At 34.8% G+C, this 19,217-nt stretch overlaps 1 protein-coding gene across 3 annotated transcripts in view; it reads right to left on the reverse strand.

Annotated features, from left to right (window-relative positions):
* The window catches only part of LOC140512538 (uncharacterized), a 58,271-nt gene that overhangs the window by 15,252 nt on the left and 23,802 nt on the right, over positions 1-19,217 (reverse strand). For all 3 annotated transcript variants that reach the window (XM_072621693.1, XM_072621692.1, XM_072621694.1), the window contains exons 7-11: positions 16,820-16,864; positions 14,009-14,188; positions 8,464-8,536; positions 6,412-6,470; positions 5,466-5,535 (exon numbers count right to left, since the gene is read on the reverse strand). In XM_072621693.1, coding sequence (XP_072477794.1) covers positions 5,466-5,535; positions 6,412-6,470; positions 8,464-8,536; positions 14,009-14,188; positions 16,820-16,864 — 427 coding nt within the window. The remainder of the gene's footprint in view (positions 1-5,465; positions 5,536-6,411; positions 6,471-8,463; positions 8,537-14,008; positions 14,189-16,819; positions 16,865-19,217) is intronic.

Raw genomic sequence — 19,217 nt, forward strand, 5'->3', positions numbered from 1 at the left:
CATAAATTCTTCACTTCTTCATAAGTCTGACAGGCAAACTATTCTTTGACCTCCTTCTTTGCTTATAGTAACACTCAATGTCTAAATGAAGTACACATGGAAAACATGCGACCACTAGGGCACATGTGGCCATCTAGGTTGTCGTGTGGACTGTTGCCCGAATTTGAACGTCAGAGAAAAAAGTCCCCATAATAACAGGAGTTATTCTGTTAAATTTGGAGTCAGTCCAAAAGGCCACTCTCAAGGAAGGGCACAAGTTCTTCATTCTGGTATAAGGTGTGAAATGTTGAATCTATGCCTTGTTAATGTCATGTGGTTTTTGAGTTTTCCGAGCACTTCTTTTGTTAAATAATGAGTTCTCATCCCAGAAGCTGGAGTCTTTAGATTTATCAAAGAGTAGATATGTATCATCATTTACTACAGTTTCTTGTGTACCTAATCTCCTCCATTGATCTACCACTCTGTTTCTTAGCCAGTACCAAAAAGTTTTTGTGATTACTGCCCTAAAATATACTTTTAGATTTGGCATGAAGATGCCATCTTCCTTTGCATTTTTTCATCATTTCACTTGATATTCTTGAGCTTTTATCCTTCCACAGGGATATTGTTGTATTTTCTAGGTCTGTAAACTAATTTTTGGTATTCCAATTAGTATGGCAATGAATAAATGGTTTTATACTTAATTGTCATTTGTATTAAACTAGCTGAGCCAACCCAATGAGCAACTGGTATTTTTCCAATTGTTTCAATCTAACTTTATATGTGTGAAAAGTGTTGTTTTGCAGATTTTTTTATGTAGTTCCTGATATTGTATTGGCAGGTAGATTCTCAATCATTATCTATGGTGTACAGTTATATTAAATGAAATTTCTCTTTCTATCTCTTGCTGCTGAGCTTTGATAGTCATATATAGAAATGCTAATAATTTCTATGGATTTATTTTTTATCTTACAACTTTGTTAAACTTGATAATAAAGACGTTTGGTTTTTTTTTTTTTTTGGTTGTTTGTTTGCTTTTCTTGTTGATTCTCTAAGTATACCATTATAATTTCTGCAAAGGGTTGCTTCGTCACCACCTTTCCTGCTTCGTTCCATTTATTTTTTATTGCTAAAGATAACATTTTTAGGATGGTATTGAATAATTGTGAGAATAATAAGCATTCTTATTTACTTCCGGATTGTACTGGGAAAGCTGCTAGCTATGTCCACCGCATATAATATATCTTTATGACTGAGAAAGATAACGCTTATAATTTTAAGGAAAACAACATTTATTCCTATGTTCTCTCATGTTTTTAATAGAAATGGTTGCTGTATTCTTTCAAAACCATTTTCTGCATTTATAAAGAGAATCATATGATTTATCTTAGTTTTTTTATTGATATGTTCAAATATTTTCATAGTTTTCCTAAAGTTGAACCAGCCTTGCATGCGCGGTATAACTCACACCTGGTCATAATGTATTGTCCTCTTGATAAATTGCTGTGCTCTCTTTCTTAACACTTTATTTAAAATTCTTGCATCAATATTCGTTAGAGAAAGTGGCCTATAATTTCCTTTTTCTCTTTTGGCTCTTCGTAGTTTAGATGTCACTACCAAATGTGTTACAAAAATGGAATTCGGCAACACTCTTTCACCTATATTTCCAAATAGCTTACATAGGATTGGAATTAAGTGTGATTTAAATATTTGGTTGAATTTGTGTGTAAATCCACCTGGCCTTATGGTTTCTTTTTTCTGAGGATTTCATTGATGTTAATATTTTTTCTAAATTGGGATTAAATATTTCATTTCTTCTTTACTAATCTAGGAAACTTTTATTTTTGTAAATATTCATTCTTTTCATTTAGATTGTGCTATTTTTTGGCCTACAGTGAGGCAATATAGATCCCAATTATTGCTTTAACTTCCCCTTTAGGGGTAGTTAATTCACACTTTTCATATTTGATCATGGCAATTTGGGTTTCTTCTTTCTTGTTATTAATCAAATCAAGCAAATGTTTATCTAATATTTTTAAGTGAAATTATCTCTTAAATTTATTTTAAAGTTGATTTATTGTTTTAGTTGCAATTTTATCATTCATAAAATTTGATTTTGATTTTCTATATACCTAATTTTCTGTGTAATTGGGTATGTTTAATTTTCTCTTCTTCTAGGTCTTTAGTTGCATACCCAAGTCAATGATCTGTTCTTTATTTTATTTACAAAAGCATTTAGAAATGAAATTATTCCCAAGAACTGCTTTGACTGCATGCCTTAAATTTTGGGATATGTTTTTCTTATTGTTGTTCTCTTTGAGCAATAATGGTTTCTATGATTTATGGTTTGTCCAACTCACTCTTTAGGATTGGATTATTTAGCTTCCAATTCCTTTTTAGCCTATTGTTCAATGGCCTTTTCTTACACACATTTTTTCCTTGCATCGTGATCTGAAAAGAATGCATTTTATATGTCTGCCCTTCTTCATTTGATTGTGAGGTTTTTGTTCTTTACCACATCGTCAATTTTTGTGTTGGTTGCATGTAACACTGAGAGAAAAGTATGTACTTTTCTTTCCCAATTCAGTTTTCTCTAGACATCTATCTTATATAATTGTTCCAGATTTCTATTCACTTCCTTAACTTCTCTCTTGGTTACTTTGCTTTGAGTTTATTTAGTTCTCAGAGGTGGAGTTTGAGGTTTCCCGCTATATACTTTTGCTAGCTTTTTCTTCCTGTAACTCAATTAACTTCTTCTCTAAGAATTTGGATGCCATACTTCTTGGTACATACATGTTGATGATTGACATTACTTAATTGTCTATCGTGCCTTTTAGCAAGATGAAGTTTCTTTCTTTATCTCCTTTAGTTGGACCTCTTTTTAGTTTTGCTTTGTCTGAGATCAGAGTTACCACCCCTGTTTTTTGTTTTGTTTTCTTTTGTCTTATTTCAACTAAAGCATAAGATATTCTGCTCTGACCTGTTTCTTTTACTTTGTGTTTACCCCTCTGCTTCGAATGTGTTTCTTGTTAAGCACATATTGTAGTATTCTGGTTTATAATCCGCTCTGCTATCTGCTTCCACTTTATGAGAGAGTTTATCGCATTCCCGTTTATGTTTACTGTGTATTTCACCTCCTTTCCCCCTTGCTTAACTTTTTCTTTTTCATTTCCCCTTGTCACCTCTTCACCTATATTTGACTTCTGACCACATTCTCCCTCAATGTGCCCTCCTTTTTATCAACCACCCTCCTTTCTTTCAACTTACCTCTCCTGCTTCTGCCCTATTTTGGGCCTCCATCCTCTAAATTCCCCTTTCGTTTTCTTTCCCCTTTCCCCTCAGACTTCGCTACTGTGGAAGATAAATGACTGCATGCAAGTAAGTGTCTATGTTATTCCCTCTTTGAACCAAATCCAATGAGAATAAGGTGGAAATACTTCTCAGCCCCTCCCGTCATTACCTGAAGTATACAATAAATCTTTGCAGTTCTTCTTGTAACAAAATTTATGCTGTTCTCCATCCTCCTTTCCTCTTCTGCCAAGTACAATCATTTATTCAGCATTTACTTTTTTCATATCATCTCATTAAACCTTTCTTATACCTTACACCCATATTTGTATATATGTATGTATATATATATATATATGCCTATATATATATATATGTATATATAAATGTATATGTACATATGTAGGTAACTTTATAAATACATATATATATACATATACACATACATATATATATATAGTATATATAGTATATAACAACTTCCTTTATCTCTATGCTGTTTAACTTCTTGTGCATCTCTTGCGCCTTGTATTTGAAGATCAAATTTTCTGGTCAGTTGTAATATTTTCAAAGAAATGTTTGAAAGTTCCCCATATTTCATCGAATGTCCACCTTTTCTCTTGAAATTTTATACTAAGGTTTCCTAGGCAAATTCTGTACTTCATGGTGACCCAAGTTTCTTCGCCATACAAAATATCATTTTCATGCCCTCCAGTCACTTACTGGAGAGTCTGCTATGTCCACTGTGAAGCTGACTGTGGCTCCTTGATATTAGAATTCTTTCTTCTTGGTTGCTTGCAGTATTTTCTATTTAAACTGAAAATTTAAAACCAAGTCATATTCTCTTTGACAATTTATATGTTGGTATTTGACACCCTTTTCTGAGTGTGTTCTTTGCTCTTCTATGTAGCAGTAGTAACTTTCTGTGGTCAGCGCTCTCTTCTGTTTTTTTCTCATTTTTTATTCTAAGTTGTGACCCTTCAAGTTGAGGTCTACTCCTGGGTCACTGGGTACACTATATCCATCTTCTTGTGCTGAAAGGCAAGGACTAAGTCCCTGGCTTTCCATGGTGAGCTCTAATGTGTTTGTGGCTTGGCCACTGTGCTACAGTGCGGCCTGGCCTAGTCACACCTGTTGTGCTCGTTTTCTGTAACTTCCACTTTATTTTCAACTCTGGGGCTAGAGGCTGTACTTCTTTCCTGCTGAGTAGGGAATGAAGAACCTCAGTTGCTGATCCATGCAATGTGTAAGAGCATATTCCCCCTAACTTGCATAGACACCATCAACACTGAGCTGTACTTCCCTTTTACCCAAGTGAGAAGACTTTTACTGGAGTCTTACTAAGTTATCTCAAGTTGGGGATTTCTTTCATTCCATCTTTTGTGGGCTCTGTTGTTTCAGAATGCATTTGAAGACCTGATTGAATGTTGTTTCTGAGGGAACCTGGGGAGAGCTCAGGCAACTTCATGGTTTCCCTCCACTATTTTAGTTCCACACCCCACAGGCTTTACTTTCTTTGAAGAAATTCAAAAGTGTTTCATGAATATGGACATATCATAGAAAGTAAAATTTGGTAGTATTTTTGTTGACTATTGTAACTTGTGAGTTGTTCTAGTCTTGAAAATATGAATATTATACAATGCTTTGAATTTCATATATGTCTCTTTTCACAAAGCATATTGTTAGTGGTCTTTGCCATTGCTATTTTTCAAGTAGAGTTGTATTTTCCCTGGTCAATGCACTCTTGAACTGGGTACTGATTCCGGAAGAGAATTAAACAGCAATGATCTCATAAGCCTTTCCTTTTTGGTGACCCTATAACCTGTTTCTAGAGCCTGTTCCATGGGTTTTGTACATTCTCTGTAAATGTATCTGACTATGAATCTATCCTATACTGAACAATCATATTCATAAGGACTGATTGTGAACACATAAATAAACATAGAGTGTAACAGGCCTTTGAATCAATGTAATGTGCAGATGATGAATTTCACTGCCATCTTTGCAACAGTAGTCATTTAAATTTTAAATGCTATTTGTTTCTTGTTACTTGGAGAGAATATTGAAAAAACAAAATTTGCTGGGGATCATTTTTTCATTAGAATTTTATCCATTTTTTAAAAAGACCTCTTCAGAGTGTCTCAGTTCACAATAGAAAGCTAATTCTAATAAAGTTACAGAGAAAAATGGAAGCTCACCATCCTAGAAGATAACTTGTTTCTTCTCCTTCTGTGTATGGTTTCCCGGGAAACCCCGTACACTCTTCATCTAAAGGTGTGACATTTATGTGGAAATCATAAATACAAACAGTTCAAAAATGGGTTAGCACCAAGCATTTTAATGGAAAATAAAAATGTCAGACAATTCTCTAAGACCCCAGGCATCTAATGCATTGCTAGTCTGATCAATGAGAGCAGATGTTACCAGCTGTCAACTCCTTACACTGGTACAGACACAGATTTTTATAACTCCCCACTCACGCATAAAGGAATGTTTCATCGACTATTGGGACCAATCAGTCTATTTCACATCCCCTAGGTAAAAAAGGCAATAAATCTAAAACTCTTTATTTTCTTGTATTTGTAAATGAGATTTTTCCACCTTTGAAAGAGCATTGATTCAGTAAACATCTAGAACACATCAGCCAGGTGTCCTAAGTAAGCAAAGATGAAGAAGATACAGTCTTTACATGCATATAGCTAGTTCTTGATCAATGTAGTAAATAAATTTTTCTGAGTAATCCACTTCATTGTCCTCAGTCTATATTGTAGCTTCACAGGATTACTCAGTGTATTATTGGGTACCAAGTGCCTATGAAAAGGAAGGGAGGAAATGGTAGGTAGATTTGGCAATTGGGGGTATGTTTATGGTGTGGAAATGTGTAAGAAAACACTGTGTATCAGTAACTCTTGTAGAAAATGGAGGAAAGGTTTTACTGGTTTGGGGTAAAGGTGATTATTGAATGTTCCACTGAATGTATTTACAAGAGAGATTTCTCCTAGTATGTCATTATGAAAAGTTTCCTAATTTAGACTGCTTCTGATAAGTATATACTTCACTGACTGGGTTGAATCTCAATATTCTGCAATTGACTGTATAAACAATGAAATCACCAAAGGTGAAGATAAAGTGAAAAAAACTTACCATCACAGTCACTAGTGATGTCTATCTTAATGTCTTCTGTTTTAACCATGAGGACCTCACTTGAAAAAGAAGTAAAAACTATTCAATAGAAATGCTCAGTATGAAATATCAAAAGTCTACATAGCATAATTTTTCTAAAAACTTTCTCTACCACAAAAGTTTTTCCATTGGTAAGGACTTTGGAAGATGAATCTGATCTGATTGTGGGGAAGTCAGTAAAAATTTTTCAAGAACATTTCACCTTCCAAAAAGAGGAACTTCATTTAGCCTGTCATTGGAAGTATTTTTCATATGAGAAAGTGTTAAATATTAGTTTCTGACTTTCAACAAATGTGGTTTTAATGTTTACAAATTCAAGAAGCTGAAAATGGGAAAGCTGCCCATGAAAGTGGTTTGATGTTCAAAAGCAGCCTCAACAAACATGAAATATAATAAGTGTGTTTTTAACGTCAATACAATTGTTATATCATCGAAGGACTTGCTCGTTTCTTTTTAAGAAACAGAAAGGTAGTAGTGTTATAGAGCTGCAAAGTTTGTCAGAGATATAATCTCTGTTTCCTGTGGAGTGGAGAAGATGCACAATGGCTGGGGAATTGCATGGATTACTTCCTCTGTAATATTTCCTTAGGACTCACACTGAGGGAGTCACTTCATCTTCCTGAGTAGTCAGGGTCTGTCCATTTAATTTGGGGAGAAGATGTTGAACTTGGATTCTTAGAAGGCATTTCCTCTTCTGGGAAATCTTTATTATCAATGCCAATTCATTTACTTTCTTAATTTGTACTTCATTTTTTTTTTTTGAGAAAGTACTGTGTTGTGACTCACTAGTCAGGCCCAATGTTTCTGTTCTGGCCAAGCCATTCCCTTCTGGGTATACAGTTGGGTCAGAATAATCCACTCCAATAACCCATTGCAATGGCCTGCTCTTTTTGACATCGTGAAATGACATTCAGTTCTCCATCACCACCCTCACCTCAAAAAATGGTTCACATGTTGAGAAACCATGTCATTACAATTAAATTCTACACATGTTCTGAGTGAATGTACTGAGCATATAAATAAGTGCCTTGTACCTTATCCAATGCCTTACTGAGGGAATAAAGAAACTTAAAAGGGCTAGAAGAAGGGCAATTCCGAAACAATTATTGAGTCCAAATAATGAATGTAAAATAAATATAGCCAGCTACGTAGAAACAAAAAACTTAAGCCCTCCATTAAGTTTGTTTGGACATTTTGGGTTTTGTCACTCAAGTGTTATGTCTAAAAGAACAACTCTAGAGAGAACTTAGTTTCTGTGAACAGGTAAGCTGAATTTTAAATTCAAGTTTAATTCACTTTTAAATTGATGTTTCTTTAATATGCACATAGAATACATGTAGTTAGATTACATTTATGTTAAGATTTTCTGCTTCAGTCCTTCTATGTACGATTATATTAATTTTTCTCAATATCTTGGAATTTTATAGGGCATTCCTTGCTAATGCAGTGCTTGGTAGTTTTACATCAGGGCATTATGTCGGTAGAAATGTGTCATATCTGCTGAACATATTCTGGAGTTCATGCTGACTGAGGAGTGTAATTCACACACAGCCATCGTGAAAGGTCGCTATGACAATTCACTATTACTGGAGTCAGTGATCTCTACAATATGGCTATTTTACAGTCTCTCTAAACTGAAAGGACAGTGGATCTAATGATCCCCTGAAGAATAAGATTCCATGGAATCATTGACAGTAGCTCCCTTGTATTTGTAACGGTAATACAAATACATTCCCATCGTGTCAAGCAGTTGAAATAAGATTGTCATTTAAGTTTTGTCTTACAGCCAACTTTTCTAGAACTCTTAATTCATTTGTAAACGTTAATTACAAATTGTTTTATTCTTTAGCTTTTTCATTATTACTTATTATTTCCTTACAAGTGATATTTGCTTTCACATACTTGTGGTGTGTGTGGGTGTGTGGGTGTTTGGGTGAGATATTTGTATCCTTCCTAAAATGACAGTATTCAAAGTTCAATTCCATGAAGAGGTGGGTTATATTAGAGGCTCACCATGAGTAATTATCCCCTGCTCCTTCATAGAGGATATTTTCGTTGATTGATTGTAATTTCGTTTCAGTTTCATCTACAGTGATAAAAAATTCAAATGTCAATTTTCAACTCATTCAGAGTCGTTAAAAAGTTTCAGAATTCTGGCTAATCTAGTAACATGTATTTAATCCATAATGCAGCAGAAGGTTAGTATTGAAAATAATGTTTTACATCATACATTATGGAAAAGGGAAGATCAAACTAGATACTCTAATGTTAGCAGTTTTGCCCACCAGTTTAGATGAAGCACTGTGCAACAAATCTCAGTTCGGCAGCTAGAATGAACTAGGACTAGATGTCCTACTCAATGATGGGGTCTCCTTAAGTAGTCAAATTGGAGACTGACTGGAATTTAATTGTGTTCTCTTCATTTGTGAAGGGACTTCCTCAAATACTTTCCACTTGAGAACTTTCTCAAGATTTTGGTGGCATTTATAGGAACTTTATTAAGAGTGGTAAATGGCATAACTGCTCCAATAACTGTATTTATTATGAAATATACAGTTATGAATGTAATTGTAATCAACTCATAAAGGTCATTAACATGCCAGATGCTATCCTTTTGCCTTGTTTCTCTAGACTAGAGAGGAAAACATTTCAATGTAAAGCCAATTATTAAAATTTTTGGGTATGCCATTATGTTATTTCTAACATGTCAACATATTTCTATCACTTTGTGAAGGGCCCTCACAAAGGAAGAGGTATCATTATGGAATAGCCGATCTATATCAATAAAAGATATATGTAAAATTTCTGATCAAAGGAGTATATTTAACTTCCCTCTGTAGTCATTCCTTACCTTTGAAACATTCAGTTAGTGTGTGATTATTGAATAACCTTACTGGAAATTTAGAATTCCAGTCATTATTAAGGAGGTAGAAGGACAGCTGATAAAGTACTACTTACAGTATGCATGGGTAGAAGGAAAAGCCTTATTTCAACGATATCATGAAAATGTTGATTTTTTTGACACAGAATTGGAAGAGGGAAGATGGACGATCACAAAGAATATATAAATCTCTACTGACAGCACTATTGTTCTTATGAGAAAAGAGAAGCGCAAAATACTTTTATGATTCACTGAAAGTCACGCAAGGACTTCACTTCTTGAAGATTTACCTTTTACCTATCTATATACACTACAATTTTAACATGTCCATAGACTTCAAGTATTTCCTTTTAACATTTGACAAAACTATGTTTACTCAAGTTTGCTGTTTTTCATATACAAGTGGTGTCTTCCAGACGTAAGGGAAACTCTACCACCTTCACACAAGAAAGGTAGTTTATATACCTGTGATTGACTGTCACTGCTTGGTTCCAACTACTATGAATATAAAAGTCATATCCAGCATCATATGCCAAGAAAAAAATTGGAAGGAATAGTAGTATTCCCCATTTCTAACTTTAAGAAGAAACTAGAGTGTGTTCACAGGTTTGACATTTCTAGTTTTTAATCACTAATCAGAGGAAGAATTTCACCTATTGAAAAATCACATTGTAACCAATGCACTGTTCCCTTGATGGCAGTACATTACAAGGTTTTAAAGTTGCAGCTCCTTCTAGATTCTCCAAGGAGTATCTGAGCCCTTATTTCCACAGCTCTCCTTCCTCAGATTCAGGTTTACCTTCACCATATCTGAAATACCATTCTGCCCCAAGACATATGAGATACTGAGGAAGAAATCCTCATGAATGCAATATGCTCCCTAAATCATGACGGAAATCTGGTGCACTCTCCTAAGATTCATCATAATGCTTCCTGTCAGATCTGTCATGAACAAGCCAATGGCACAGGAAGTGAAGTCCTTCAGTTTCATCACCTCAAAAGCACTTTCAATAACCTGTTCAAGAAAATTTTTCCAGTTCCCTGAATGAGCAACAGTTCCCAAAGGTGGAAGAAGGTTCTGCAGAGACACACCAGAAAGGTTTACACCAGTCCACACAGGAACAAAGGGACCCATCGAAGACAACTTGAAAAATGAACACCAAGTATCTCTCCCGTTACGTAAAGCAAACAGGAAAAATCTAGAATGCAAGCACTTACAATACAGGTCATATATGTTAAAATATCAACTGACTTGGATTCAATAAGCAGGTTGCAGTTAGGGCTGTATTTACCAACACTGGGAACGATGAATTTAAAGATATTCACTTTATGAAGGACCAAATTCAGACGACATTCTCCCTCCTGTAGAGAAGTCCTAACCAAAAAATTCACTACTTTTGTGTTAGCAGTCAATGTGGTCTTTGCCGGAATCAATCTTAGATGTTTTGAGGAAAAGCCTGAGATTTTCGAGATCTATCATCTCTCCCTTTTTTTGTCTTCTGTTACATCAACTCTGGAAAGTTCCTCAGCCAAATCCTTTGTTAATATACTAATGGCGCATTCCATGCCAACTGCACCAACTCCAACAACAATGATCTTTCCCCGGGATACCTAGTCTTCCTTTAGGACATTCTCAATCAGCTGATCTTTGACAGTGGATGCAATATCAGGGAATATCAGGTGGGATACTGCGGGGGTTGTTCAGGCTCAGAACATTCTGAGGTGGATATGAGACTGCTGCTCCCAACGGAGAAAAGTTGTAAAATAGGGACTTCCAAAACAGCTCCACACACATTATTTTGCCTCTTATTTATTCTATATGCATCAGTACTATAGTTATGAAAACTAATTTCAATATAAATGTTTTTATTCATCCAACTTGCCTATAAATTTCATTAACTATCATCTTCCCACACAGAGTATAGCCAGATTGTGTAATATGACTACCATTAGCACTAATTTTTTTCTTTCTTTCAGACAGTGAGCAAGAAAACACTTCAGGTACTATTGATAACTGGAACAGTTGTTATGTTTTAGGAGAGAAGGAGAGCCTGTGCTGCTAGAAAAGAGCAAGGCTTATCCTTATGTCTCTGTTTTGTGTGATAATCATTCAAAGTTTGACAATAAGGCAATGGGTTTGTCTTTTGTTCGAGATTCTTTTCCTCCTGAATATTTACCATATTATTGACTACTTTCTGCTTCGCATTTATTCTATGGTTCTCTTCTTGAAAAGTTCAGAACGAGCAATGGTTGTTGGGTCTAATTTAGTAAACCGTGGGATGGATTACGTTTTCATGTATGTAGTGTTAGGTGCTCTGTAACATTCGTTGATGATCTTTATAACAAGTCTACACTTAATCTCTTTCACCAGAACAACAAATCAATATAATCTGAAATCATTAGTGAGCAAGACTAATAAAATGAAAGAAAACTTCTTGGAGTTTCCCTCTCAGAAAGTTTCTGAAGGAACAAAGAGATTTTCCTACAAGTGTAGAAAATATAATGTGCCTTCAAGGGGTACATAGAGGTTATACTGGGCAGGACAATACACAGAATAACTGATAGAAAAGTTGAAATGAAAGTGAAAACGAGTTGGATGAAAGAAGGCTGCTTAGAACCTGATAGGCAAGGTCCTTAGTAGCCAACATTCCTTCATCTCCCAAACATTTGGTGGTATGTGAGTTACTTTCCTGAGCTACTGAAAACTTTTTTTAAGTTTGTAGTTTATATGGCCACCTCGTTTTAATATTTTTAGACTATGTAACTGGATACCAACATGCAGGAAAGTAAGCCAAAGGTGCCCAGAATCAAGACAACAAATGTATAATGTATTCTAGAACAAATGAATTTAGGGAGGGGAAATGTATATCTAGATAACACTAAATAACAAAAACTCCTAGGATAGACTGAGGCCCTCATACCCACCCTCACAATTTTTGAAGGTGAGGGAGTCTTTGTTTGATTTCTCTTTCTGCTTCCAATGAAACCATGTGCTACTGTCTATAATTCTGACTTCCTGTTGCCTTCTGTCACGATTTATTTGCATCAGCCTATGGAATCTCTTTTCCCAAGGTAAAAGTGTCTGAATATTAACAGTATTTAGTAAGCAGATCCCTAACTTGTGTGTTTTTTTAGATGGAGGTTATAACACAGTTTCTTCAGTTTGTATTTTATCTGATAGACACAGGGAATCAAAAACCGAAGGTTTCAGAGCAAGGGAATCAGAGAGAGACCAACGAAGTTTGAGAGGCAGTGTGGACTCAGAATGAAGAAGGCCGGAACTTGAGTCCCACTTCTCATTTTATACTGCCTGTGAGACTTAAGAAATCATTTACCCTTTCAATGTCAGTTCCCTGAGAACCTTAGTGTCAGAGATGGTACCAACCAGCAAGGCTGAAGGGACTAAATTTTCGCAATGGAATTATGAGTCTAGTCTCTATCATCAAAAAGAATTGTGCAACATGGACTTGTATCATAGGGAAGATATCTGTATTACAAACTCATGAAACTGAACTTGAGCTCATTGTGTTTCCTGTAACTAACCACCAGAATAAAAAAGTGATTAAAAGAGAACTGTGTTTCTAAATTCCACTCATTAAAGGAGAGCTGAATTTCTGAACTAAGTTGAGGGACAAAAAATCATGAGTTAGGGAATGAGAGGAAAAAATTAATTTTAAAAATAACCAAAATCAATCTCACTATTTCAAAGCACAGAGAGAATAAAACTTAACTCTTTGTGAAACCATTGACCAGGACTATCTCAAGCAAAGTAGAAAAAAAATCCACTTCCTTGATGCCATCTTGCATAAGGAAGTCAAAGTAAATGAGATCTGTATTATCAAATAATTCTATAATCTACTCTGCTTAAGTCAAAAAACATCAGAGTAAGGTACACAGATAATACTCCAGCAGTTATTTGGACGTTCCCTGTAATACTTTCAGTGACCTCAGAGGTTGACAGAGTGTGATTGCATGGAGAGAAATGCTCAGAAATGAAAAGATTAATTGAACTTCCAAAGATTAGGAAGACATAAATGTATATACCAGAGGTCAAACAAATCTATGAACCAAAACCAGCATAAATATTTAAACGTGAATATGAGACAATTATCTGAACTGATGGAGCTTCAAATAACAATATTAAAAACATAATCTCTCGTAGAGTAATTATTTTCCATCCAAATAATTTCATGGACTTCAACTATGTCCTTTAATATTTGGGAAAAATTAAATCAAATACATTAACTTGGGGAATGATAGCTATAAATAATCAAACATGAGAGAAAATAACATTCATACATTCATTTTGTATGTGAATATATACCTTTTTAAGCTTAATGGTTTTAGTATTTGAAACCCCCAAAAAATTGAAGTATGAAATCAAAGTTAATTAGACAGGAGAAGACTAATTTATCACCAAACCTAAACTACTCCTTTTCAGTTTTTGTGGAATATGTTACACTGATTAAAGGAGAAAATAGAGATACCTGAAAAAAAGACACCTGTTAGACTCTAAGCTCCATGAGAAAAGGAAAAACCTGCAGTGAATTTTGACATCACATGACTTTATCATTTACTTTGCTTACCTCTACTAATAAAGATTTGAATGTAAGAAACAGAGCAAATAATCTACCTAAGGAAAATTCAGAATGTGAACTCTACATGCTTCTTTTTTACCTTCCTCATCTTGTTCTTTTACTATAGGGATCTGTGCTTCAAACTGCTTCCGGGGGATTGGCTTTTCGCCTGGAATCACAATGCTGAAACCAGTCTCAGAATCACTTCCGAATCCAAATGCTTCATCTTCTTCGAAAGGAAATGTTTCAAACTCTTTGGATCCTGGCTGATTTTTGGTCACTGGCAGTGAGTGGCAAGGATAATTACATTAAAATTCAAATACTTAGAAATTCTGTAACTTTTATTTGTCAGAGAAGTACTAGCAGAATGCCAAATATATACATGTGAAAAGGAAATAGAGGAGTTGAATAATACATCAGTTAAATCTATCTCACATTTAATTTTCTCATGAGATGTCACTCAAATTACTACCTGGCTTTATGACTTTACTTTACTTATACATCCCGTATTTTATCTCTTATATTATATGCCACATGAGAAAAAATCCTAACAACTGTTGTGGTCCTTTTTTTTTTTTTTAGCATATTCTCTTTTTCTTCGATTGCAAGCTCTTACTTCCTCATCAAAATCTATCTCAATGTGTAGTAAAAAAAATTTATCAGTAAGATCCTCGGGGAAAGGCTTTACTTTTGTAACAATCTTTTAAAAACAATGTGAATATTTGACTTTTCAAATAACTTAGGATTAGGAAATAGACTCTGAACCTGTGATTTTTAAACTGTAATTTATTTATGGAGAACTATCAGGTGAGAAAATTCCCCTTCGAGTAATGGAGGCTGGAACCTTCTCTGCAACCTGTAGTCTTAGAGAGTCTCCTTGGAGCATTTAGAGGTTGTGTGATTTGCCCAGGGTCACCCAAGTATCATGGATCAGGGATGAGACTTGAACCCATGTTGATTTGGCTTTAAGGCCAGCCTTCTATCTACCATGCTAAAACATTTTTTCCACAGAAAATGCTTACAATTAGGATCCCTTCAGTGACTCTATTTTTTTTAAAGTACTAAGAATAGTTGCATCATTTTTGAAACTGGGAACTACTTTAATTGGTTAAAAGATAAACTTTTTAAAGAATAATCTAACTTCTTGAAGATTACAGCTTATAGAATTTAAGTGTTCCATTTTCGAATATGATATGACTGCTTTGATACTAGGTTCAAAAAGTGCAAATAAAGGACAGTATTGTATGAAAGGGTTAAACACCAGAATGTACAAAAATATTTAATTTTCTGGGTCTTTAATGTTTCTTCCTTCCTTCACTTAATCCAATATCTCCCCTTCTTTTCACTGTCTAGTTACGATAGTTATTGATGTTCTCTCCTCAGATCCTTTTGTCTGGCATTGGTCTAACAGTAATGAAAGTGCTTACTCCCACAATATCAATGATACCTTAACTACCAAATTCCATAGCCTTTTTCGCAGGCTTCCTCCTTCTTGACCTTATATAGCCTCAGTCACTGCCTCAGGGATAATTTTCTTGGATATTATTTGTTTTCCTCTCTCATGATTTCATTATGTGGTCAGAACAGGTTATACCAGACTTTCTTCACATATTGACTAGGTTACCAGACTGACTGACCGCAGGATTGTTCTCAATATAGTTTACCTGAATTTCAGCAAAGCATTTGGCAAATTCCCTAGTGTCATCTTTGTAGACAAAATGACAAATGGAAATTAAAGCACAGGAGAGAAGTACTATGGATAGACACATTTTTGCCTAATTTTCTTGGATTTTGTTAGACTATGTGATCAATGTGAATAAATATAGCAGCCATAAGGTCTAGAGCAAATTTAGATTTCATTAAAATAGATACAATGTTCAGAACAAGGCAGATGCTAATCTGGCTGGACTCTGCCTTGATTCACACCTTAGTTTTGGACACCATACTTTAGGACTGGCTCCTGGACCTCTCAGTCTGTATGATCTCCTTGACCTTCAAATTCACCATGAACAAGCCTGAACTCATCGTTTCCTTTCTTCTCCCCTCTATCTCTGAAGTCAACAGTCCTTTAATATTGCCTATCTTTGTTAAAAACAGACCATCTTCTCAGTCTGAATTTTTAACACTTCCTCATCCAAATCTGTGTGTGTGTGAGTGTAGGTAGGCACCTTCATATCTAAAAGTTGCTAAGTCTTGTTGATTCTATCTTCTTAGCATCTGTCATCCTCTCCCGTTTATTTTTTCCTAAGTTCACCCTCCTACTTCAGGAACTCATCAACTTTTATCTGAATTTTTGCAATAAATTACTATCTGTTCTTTTCTTCGCTGGTTCTTATCTTCTCTGGTCCCTTCTACACAAAGCCGTCAAGGAATCTTCTTAAGGCATTTAACTGGCCATTCTCTTGCTCTAAAACCTTCTCTGCTACCCTACTGCCTCAGGTCAGAGAGTATCAGAGCTGTGACACCTTTCTTTCTCAACCATTATCCTTTTTCATGTTCTTGCCCACTCCCAATTTTCCTAGAGCTCTATTATCCTTATGGTTACCTCCTTTACTCCGGATACAGTTTGTGTGTTATATCCCTTCATGGAAAGTAAATTACTTGAGGCAAAGGACTGTTTGTTTTATCTTTGTATCCTACAGTAATGTGGCAGACATTTGAGATGCACATAATACATATTAGTTGCTTGATGGTTATTAACTTGAAGTGGGAGAATCCATACATAATTGGATTTATGCACCTTCATGCAATATAGAATAAAGCCAAGAGGAATAAAAATGCTACTTGAAATATAGTGTTCAAAACAGAAAACTAAAATTCTGAACACTACTGGAAATATCTTCTATTACGTGTTATTTTTAAAAAATTCATTGATTCTTGTATTTGTAAAGAAGAGGAAAAAGGACAATACCATCAATCACATCTTCACCATCTAAATCTAATTCTTCAATTGAATCTGTAAGACAAGTGGAGAGAAAGGGAACAAAAAAGAAATATGAAAATAGAAAATTGTTTTTTGCAGTAAAATACAAACTAATCTTCTATTCTCTACACAAAAATATCAAGTAATCTTCTTAAAGCACTTAACCAGGCCATCCTCTAAAGCCTTCTGTGGTACCCTACTCCCTCAGTTCAGGGGGCATCAGAGCTATGAAACTTTGCTTCTTCAACCAATACCCTTTTACATGCTCTTTGCCCCATCAAATTTCCTATACCACTATTATCTTTCTCCTCTCCCTTACCTCCTTTACTCCAGATATTGTAACATAGACCATAAAAATGGGATAAAGTACATGAACAAAAATATTTATAGAGACTCTTTTTGTCGTGGCAAGAATTGGAAATTGAGGGGATGCCCTTCAACTGGGCAATTCCTGAGCAAGCTATAGTATATGAATCTAAGGGAATACTATTTTCTATAAGAATTGATGAGCAGATGGACCTCAGAAAATCCTGGAAAAACTTATATGAACTGATCCTGAGTGAAGTGAGCAGAACTTAGAGAATATTGTATACAGCATATTTACATGATAACAAATTTGGATAGACTTAACTCTTCTCAGAAATACAAGTATCTAAGACAACTCCAAAAGACTCATGATAGAAAATGCTATCCAAAACCAGAGAAAAGAACTATGCAGAGAGATAGTATGAATACAACTTCTGAGGACATTCCAAACCCTCTACTTCATATCTGTAAATGGGAACAAAAGGAAACTGAGATTCAAAGCTATGAAGGAGTTAGTTACTGGAAGAGCCAGGACTAGCCCTCATGATCCTAAATGCTGTCTGCCATATCTTTCTACACTACCACATTTTCTCATTTGAGAAGGATAACTTACTTGTTGGTGTTTCTCATTCGTGGTTCATGGTATTACCCATGATGAATTGTGCAGGAAGATGACATTGCAGAATTACCAAATTATGGTTGCAAAAAGCAAACTGGGTATCAATCTTCAGAGAGCAGGAAAAAAGACTTTTGGATTCTATTGTTTTGGGATAATTTATGGCTGCTCTACCATAACCCTGAATTAAAATATCAAAGTAACCGTGCAAGAAATAATGGCAAGAAAGCAAGGTGTTTTTCCAGGGAAGTGAAAATTACTGCCAGGACCCAGGACCATGATTCCAGTACAGTCGTACTTCATGATCAAAGTCTGGTTCTCTTTGACAATATGATCTGTAAGAAAATTTTTATGGAAAGGCTTCACTATAGAAAAAATTCAAGAAAAAAAGAGAAAGGTTGTCACTTTTTACTACTCTAAGTTTCACCCCAAAACAGTGACAATTTGGTGTTTATTGCTCATTGACTCCTCAAGTTGAAAAGAGGTGAAGAGATCACCAATTTCAAGTCTAATGATGGGTGAAGCAATGCTGTACTAGTACGCTTACCTCTGAAATAATGAATTTTACCAACTTTTGGATGAATACAAATAAGGTGGAACAAATAAATGTCTTATGGTGGAGAATGAGTATTTAAAGAAAAGCATATATATTTTACAATAGCAAATTATAAAAATTTATTTTGCTTCATATTCCCATCCCTACTTGTTTGAAGCATGTAAAATTCTAGCATTAATACTTTTATGTCTACGCTATGATTTTGGTTTGTATGGAAAAGGTTATTGGTTGCTACATATTTCATATAGTCAGCGTCTACATTCAGACATATGCCATGAGCATATGTATGAATAGTCCTATCACTAATAAGCCATATCCTTCAATTGTTCTTATATTTAATGCCATATTCTAGACTATAATTTTTTCTTGATTGATAAGCTTCACAGACCCTCCATCTTCGATAATATTCTTTAGTATAATTATTTTATTAAAATTGGTTTTGGGATTTTAAAAACATGCACTTAAAATTTGTATATGTAGTTAACATGATAAAAATTTCGGAATGCAACTGGACTTTTTAGTCTTAAAGGTTCCTCATAACAATTTCGTGTATATGGCTAGAGATGTCCTATTTTAATAATGAATAAATAAGAAAAAATGAGGTTCACTCATCATGTCATTTGCTCAAGGAAATTAAACTGTATTTTTTGGGGGGGAAAAGATATTTTTAGGCCTTGTTTACCACTGTAAGATATACTCAAAATTAAATACTTTTTTCTTCTGCCATTGTGGTTTCTCATTTCTTTTATGGAAGGGTTTACATAGCTCCTCTCTTTCAGATATATAGTTTAACATACAGTAGTTAAACATGATAACACTTTCCTTTAGCTCTGTTAATATGAGCAAGTCACCTAAGCTTTCTGCTCCTCAGTTTCATCCCCTTTCAAATGGGAGTACATAGAATATCC

The sequence above is a fragment of the Notamacropus eugenii genome, chromosome 6 (assembly GCF_028372415.1).
Source record: "Notamacropus eugenii isolate mMacEug1 chromosome 6, mMacEug1.pri_v2, whole genome shotgun sequence".
NCBI classification, from domain to species: domain Eukaryota; kingdom Metazoa; phylum Chordata; class Mammalia; order Diprotodontia; family Macropodidae; genus Notamacropus; species Notamacropus eugenii.